The sequence below is a fragment of the Sphaeramia orbicularis genome, chromosome 13 (assembly GCF_902148855.1).
Source record: "Sphaeramia orbicularis chromosome 13, fSphaOr1.1, whole genome shotgun sequence".
NCBI classification, from domain to species: Eukaryota; Metazoa; Chordata; class Actinopteri; order Kurtiformes; family Apogonidae; genus Sphaeramia; species Sphaeramia orbicularis.
The window spans coordinates 8276982-8284168 of NC_043969.1; the positions used below are offsets into that span (position 1 = coordinate 8276982).

General features: G+C 40.8%; 1 protein-coding gene across 1 annotated transcript; it reads left to right on the forward strand.

The window, feature by feature from the left end:
- The first annotated feature begins 337 nt into the window (after window positions 1–337).
- rnf228 (ring finger protein 228) lies at window positions 338–3623 on the forward strand. The gene has a single exon (XM_030152934.1). The coding sequence runs from the start codon at window positions 671–673 to the stop codon at window positions 1439–1441; it is 771 nt and encodes a 256-aa protein (XP_030008794.1). The 5' UTR covers window positions 338–670; the 3' UTR covers window positions 1442–3623.
- Window positions 3624–7187: the final 3564 nt, after the last annotated feature.

Below are 7187 nucleotides of genomic sequence, written 5' to 3' on the forward strand. Positions count from 1 at the left end.
AAAACTTCTCATTTTCATATTCCGTTTTAAGGTTGATTTAAATAATCAAATGTTGTACTGTGTTGTACGTTTAACTGAGAAACAATGGGGCAGTGTTTTGAAGTTATGCTGGACGTTGTTTATTTATTTATCTGTTACAGGAAATAGTGAATTTACGCCCTCTTTGACCAAATAAGCCCATCCTATTGTTTGCCATGGTCTGCGTAATTGTGATGGAGCCAGGCTGTCATACTGGTCCCAGAACAGCCAGATGACTGAAAACAATAACATCTCTCTCTCTTAAGGCGACAGATCGACGCCCCCCCTCCCTTCCCTCCCTTCCCCATCTCTCTTTTCTCCTCGCCCTCTGTTTTGTGGGATGCTCGGACTCCGTGGATGGATGAGTCCTCGCATCGGAGTCACCACCATTACATCATCCATCCCCACACACAGCCGAACCCAAAACTAGACCGTTTTAATATTTAACCAGGATCTCGAGCATTTCAAGTGAGGAGCAGTCAGGTTGGTGTTCATAAAGGACGCTTGTTGGATTATAAAAGCACATCAACCATGTCTGCGGGGATGATGGCGTTTCAATGAACGGGGAGGAGAGGAGGGGGAGAGGAGGAGAGACGTGCACCGTCATCAGCATCTGTCCGCCAGCTCCCTTTGTGTTCACCGGAGAATGTGAATGGCGAAAGATGACATGGCAGAGGTAGATTTGGCATCAAACGGAGCGGAACCCCCCGGTGAGGCCTCCTCGGCGTTTCCCTACGAGGAGTACGAATGCAAAATCTGCTACAATTATTTCGACCTTGACCGCCGGGCTCCTAAGATCCTAGAGTGCCTGCACACGTTTTGTGAGGAGTGCCTGAACACGCTTCACCTCCGAGAGGAGCGGCCATGGCGCATCAGCTGCCCCGTCTGTCGCCACCGGACTCCGGTGCCAGATTATCGGATACAAAACCTCCCCAACAACACCAAGGTGACGGAGGATTTTCCGCTCTACATCGACTCGGACCCCCTCCCTCAGGACGCTTTGCCGCCGTACCCTCCCCCGCTGCACCCTGCTCTTGTCGCCCTTCGCCGGGAGGAGGCGTCGGGCACGTCCAGTACGAGCCAAGCGACCCCGTCCACCACTGTGTCCACGGCCACGACCCTCTCCCAGGACTCGGTGCGTTACGACAGCTGTCAGAGCTGTAAGAGAGTGGCGCTGACCACCGGCTGCGTCTGCGTGATTTTCTCCTTTCTGTCCATGCTGGTGTTGCTGTTCATGGGCCTGATCTTTGTGCACAGTCACAGTAATCCTCCCTCGCCGGCGGGACCCATTTGCCTGTCGGTAGCCAGCATCCTGGCCATGTTCTCTGTGGTCGTCACATGGCTCATCTGCTGGCTCAAATACAGACCGGACCATGAGACCGGCCGCTCATCCGCCACCAGTAACTCCCGGAGAAACGCCTGATGCCCACTGTGACTGCTGATGGAGATGTTTGTACTGTGGGTGTGTTATTCTGTACATAGTACTGACAACTGATACTCCTGCTCCCTTTACTTTTTCTAGGAATAAACATCGCCCAAAATGGCCTTTTATCTGTTATAGCAAGCACCCAAAGGCCTTCATGTTGTTTGGAGCAATAGGCCAACATGATCCTTGGTAATCTTTCCTTAAGTTACACTTGAAATTGCAGTAGGCCCAGTTGACTGGGTGTCTCGATTCGTGAATTTCTCCAAGACTTAGACCCCTCGGTGTTGGGCTAAGCTGTGGTTGGTTTGATGACTGTGAATGTGAAGTGCTTATCTCCAGGGTTTGAGACCCTCCCCACCTAATCCTGCTAATTGATATGCATATTCCACTATGCCACTCACTGTATGATAAATGTCCATATCACTCTTATATCTCAACAAAGCACTATTGTATTGTACAGGCATTTGGCAGTGTTCACTCCAGGTGGATTTTGGTATGTTTATGGGGGAAGCCTCTTAAAAAGACATCGTATCAACAGTCCAAACTGTAAATAGTCCACAAGTACAGAGGACCGGTGAGTGGATAGGTGTGACCTTCTCAATGTGTGTCATTTAACTTTTCCTGGAAGGCACTGTTTCTGCAGGTTTTTCTACTCTGCAAAGCTCAAAGGGATGTTGAAAGAGATAGCTGAGTGATTTTGCTGATGATTTTGAACCTGTTTTTTGGCTCCTTATTTGTGCATGCTAGGCTACTGAAAGGTTAAAACCACACTTTGTTATTTTGACTCTTTTTTAATTGGAGGGGACTTTATGTCTCTAAACTCGTGTGCCTCACCTAGTTGCTGAATGAAGCAAACTTCACTCAAATCATGATCTGAATCATGCACGCACCTCCTGCCATTGACAGCATCCAGCTGGGATGTCAGTAGGTATTTCCTCACTGCTGTCATATTATTTACACAGCAAACATTGAAAACAGGGTTTCCAACGTGGAGCTGCTCCCAAATCTGCACCTTTTTATACTTTTGAAACATAAGGGTCTATGGGAAAAAAGAGTCACAGGTGTGTATATATATACAAGTATGCGTTTTAACAGGTATAATCCAATCTCAAATCCACTTTCAGCCACTTCCAAGTGCAAGTTAATAACTAATCCTCTGAAGCCACATGTGCTAAGAATTGAGTGAAACTATATTGTGTCAAACAAGACACGGTGCAACTTTCTACAGAACACAGAGATTGTTGTGGGTCACAATTAACTGTAAAATTATAGAACTTAGCTGTGTGGCTGAGATCTGAATCACATAATCAGTGCTTGTAATAATGACGCAAATGTTGACCTTTAATTGAACTAAAACTTACTATGATTTGCTTTTCTCAGAAATACATGGTGACAGCCTGTATTAAAACAGAAACACTGGAATACTGTTCGGTGTAAGCAATCTGTGGCAACTTAATGTAATCAAACCAAGCCTCTCTGAGTAAACTTTTAAGACTGTGAAGCATCAGTGATTTGGTTTACATAATTATTGTATTAGCTTTTTTAATTTATAATTCAGAATCAATAAGCATGGTAAAAAAGTGATACTTTTTTTACCTAAAACTTTAAACTGAGGCCCTAGTCAATATGAAACTGAGGCCCTAGTTAATAGCAGGAGTAGGTGAATAGGAATACTGCGCTATGTTCCAGCTCCATGACCCTTCTGTCAGCATTTAGAGACAATGAATCTGGAGATGATTCTGACACCAAAGGGGTTTGTATAGAAGCACTTGTTGCCATTGCACACTCGTGGTATCCCTACCTCACTGCTCGGGGAAAATAGCAAAAAAAGTAAAAAGACAAAAAAAACAAAAACAACAACAAACAACAGAACAATCCAACTAAAATGGCACCCACTCAATCTGATTTCCATGCTAGCTTCAATCATCCTCCTAAACCCTCTCCCAACTTTAGATTATGCACTTTCACCCTCTTATTTGACAAAAGTAATGGGGTACCTTTCACAAATGTAAGCATATTGTATTTATTTCAGAGGACCTAGAAAAATGTTGTTGGTTTTTATGAGAATCTGTGGTTGTTGTTGAAGTACCAAAATGTATTTGCACAGAGAAATGTTCTTTATGTGCTGTTTTACATACATAAACACATTTCAGTAATAAAGGAAACGTGAATACCCATACTATTAATTCTCTGTCTCATTAAGGTCAATCCTACATTGCCAATTCTATCTCACAAAACAGGTTACTAAGACTGAGTGTTATGCTCTTACATAATCACTGGTAATAAACTGAATATGATCCAACCTGACACGTTTAGCATCCTGCTGTGCATCAAATGTGCCCCCTACTGGATGATAAAAGATGCTACAAGCTATAAAGATGGATAAAAAAAAAAGAACAGAAAGCCCACCCTTTAGAGCCAACTTTGCATTTCTCATGTTGTAGGTCTAGCTGTGTAAATGTGTGGTGAATGAAAGTTGATTAAAAGTAAATAGGTAGAGCAGTATGGGCTGGAAGCTGATGTTCCCATAATATAACAGACTGATATTTTTCATATGTGTTTACCTGCTCATACAAGGCTCCCTTTTAGATGATATAAAATAAGCTATTCAGTCACAAGATCCCCCCCCCACACACACACACACCACCCTCATAAAAACATTTTTAGACTGTTGGTTACTGGACATCAGTGTCAGACGGAATAGATAAAAATTAATGCTCACTCTTCACGGTCTAATTACTGGTTTGTCTTCAGGGCATGTGTGTTTTACCCAAGGTTCCATGCCACATGAATGAACACAGCCATGCAGTTTTGCCACCCTGCTTTCTTTCATATCTCCAACATGTCAACAACTCCCTGTGAGCTGATTGGCTAAATTGTCGCACAACACTAAGGCCTATTGTATCTTAGCCTGGCTGTATTTAACAATTAGCCACAGATACACTAATTATGGGGAAAATACTTGGAGGCGAATGTGTTTTAACAAATTAGCCATGACAAGAAATCCAACCAGACTACATGTTTCTGCAAGGATGCTAGGCAAATACATTTTAAGGCTTTTCTTTATTTCTGGCTATTCTATTTATTTATTTATTTATTTATTTATTATTTATTAATGATATGATTAAACATTTCCATTTTGATTAAGTAACACCCTTTTCTTAATCTACTTGCTGTTTTTTCTAATTTGTACATACTTCCTTATGTGCTAACATGATCTAAGCATTATTTATTTATTTATTTATTTAATTAAATTTACTTTGTTTTGAAAGGACATTGCCCATTAATGAACATAGTATTTAATAATACAATTCCAAAATAAATATGCCAGAGTTAGCACAACTGCTAAATTACATATGTATTCCCCTTGTCAGGTTACAAACAATAAAACAATACATACCTCTGTCTAATACGATTAGAAAAGTGCAGTCCAGTCCCAATAAATGTGGAATAAAGTGCATGTTTTAAAGTGCAAGAATTTAGCTGACGTTCAGTTTTCAGCTTTTCCCAGGAAACCAAACTTTGTGTTAAAAGATGATTTTAGAAGCTGTTTCAATACATAAACAAACACTTTATTTAACTATGAGAATGTTTTACAAAGCTTTTACTCTAAAAACAACAACATTACAAACACTAGATATTAAACAAAAAGTAAAAGTGCGCACTGTCTGATAACTTATTGTGTCCGATAGAGTTGGAGTAATTCTGTTTTCAGACACATTCCTCTTTTTATTCCTATTTATACGCATTAGTAATCACCTTTGACCAGGTAGAATGATTACTGAGTCCCAGTTACATTTTATCTATCAAGAATAAATCACATTGTGACAATCATTTCATGAGAAGAGGTAAAAATATTTTATTCCAACTTTATGGTCGACAGTGTTTATGAAGGAGTGTAGATTACTCTGAACTCATTTCTCTCATTGTATCATTATTTGACCCTTTCTTTCTTTTTTTTTTCTTTTTTTTTCCTGAACAGCAATGAAAACTAATTGATTTGACAAATATGTGTTTATAAATGACCTCCACGCTGAGCATGTGATGCAACTAATTTATTTCTCATCAAGAGAGATTTCTGACTTTGAATTTCATCCCCCGGTAATGGATTGGACACGGAGATTCAGTGTCGCTTTTAAAGAAGGGCCGAGGTATGCATCATGCCTCTCTCTGTTTTCCATTTGGCCCCTCTGTTTTCTTGGCTGTAATATCCAGTTTCAATAAGATCAATGACACTCCCAAATCGTCACGTTCGTCAGCGTACAGACTGATGCTTTACCCCCTTCCTTTAGGAATAACTCAGCGCCAATGTGAGAAAAGCAAACCAACAACAGCCATTTAACTAATGGTCGTTTCTCATAATTCACCCTCACATTTAATCTGTTACTTACACGTGTACACTGACACCATTTTACCACCTAACAGCTATTGAGCCTATTATTTTAGTTTCCAGAGAGTTACTTGATTTCATTCTGATGATAAATACTAGGCTGCAATTAATTCTTACAAGCTTATCTTCATTTAAAATGTAAAAGCAGTCACAAACTCGCATTTCCTTTTTTATTTGAGACCATGTTTTGACAACTTGCAGGATTCTATTATTCCAGACCTGTGCTTCAGGATAATGACAGTCTCCTTAGCAGGTGAAAGACCCCCTGTCCACGCAGCTTATTTTAAACCCAGCGTCCACCTATTGTCCCTGCGCGTTTTTAACAGCAAAGACAACATTTGATGTACGGTTTTTTTTTCTTTTTTTTTGTCAAAAGAACCATAAAGAGGCGAATGTTAATTGAAACCAACTTAACCGGGGGATTCTTTTTTTTTTCCTGCGTAAATTATAAGGTGAATGACAGTGGCTCATGGGGCCCTCCCGCCGGGGCCCCGTTATTGCTCTGAAGCTCCTAGGTGAGACATGAAAGGGGCCGAGCAGGTATTTTTTCACATGATGCTGTTGTTTTGCATGAGACGCACGGAGGGTTTGCGGGGAGTTTAATACAGGGCCTTTTAGAAAGCAAACTGAAAGGTAGGAAAAAAAAATATTCCAAACCGTTTTTCCATCACCAAATACTTCCCAGTTGTCCAGTATGAAGATACATTTGTTGACTGACATTTAGTTTGTGTTATTATTATTTTTTGTTTATTTTTTTTTTTTACCACTAAAGTCCACGTGATCGTGGTGAAACGTTTGCGTAATTGCTGCGCCGCGTACGAAATCAATGATTATTATTACTGAATATTCAGGTTATGAAAATAACATATGAGTTAGTTTGCAGTACCGGGACCTGTAGACGTAATGCACAAACTATTTTAGAATAGTTATTTGGGGTATTGAATGTAAAGGGACAACTTTGACAAGCAAACATAAAAGAAAAGGAAGAAAATCAAGCTTTTATTTGATTCGAACAATTGCTTCAACTCATTCACTTTCATTCATCATTGACTAAAAGGATGGTGAAACGCACCTCTTTGAAATTCCTAGCTGGACTTTAAAAGAAGCAATTCTCCGTGTCACCATTCTCCTTTGCTGACAATACTGATTATTAGACTTTGGGGGATAAAAAATACACCCACTCCTCCACAGTGGCACAGAACTAGACTGGCTTTACGGCCGCCCTGGCGTCGTATCCTGCTGTGGCGCACGTCCCCCTTCAGACAGTCCTCGGCTGGCCGGTGCACTCTCTGAAAACCACAATAAATTCCTTGAAGTGCACACACTTTAGCACCATTTGTGTCATATATGACC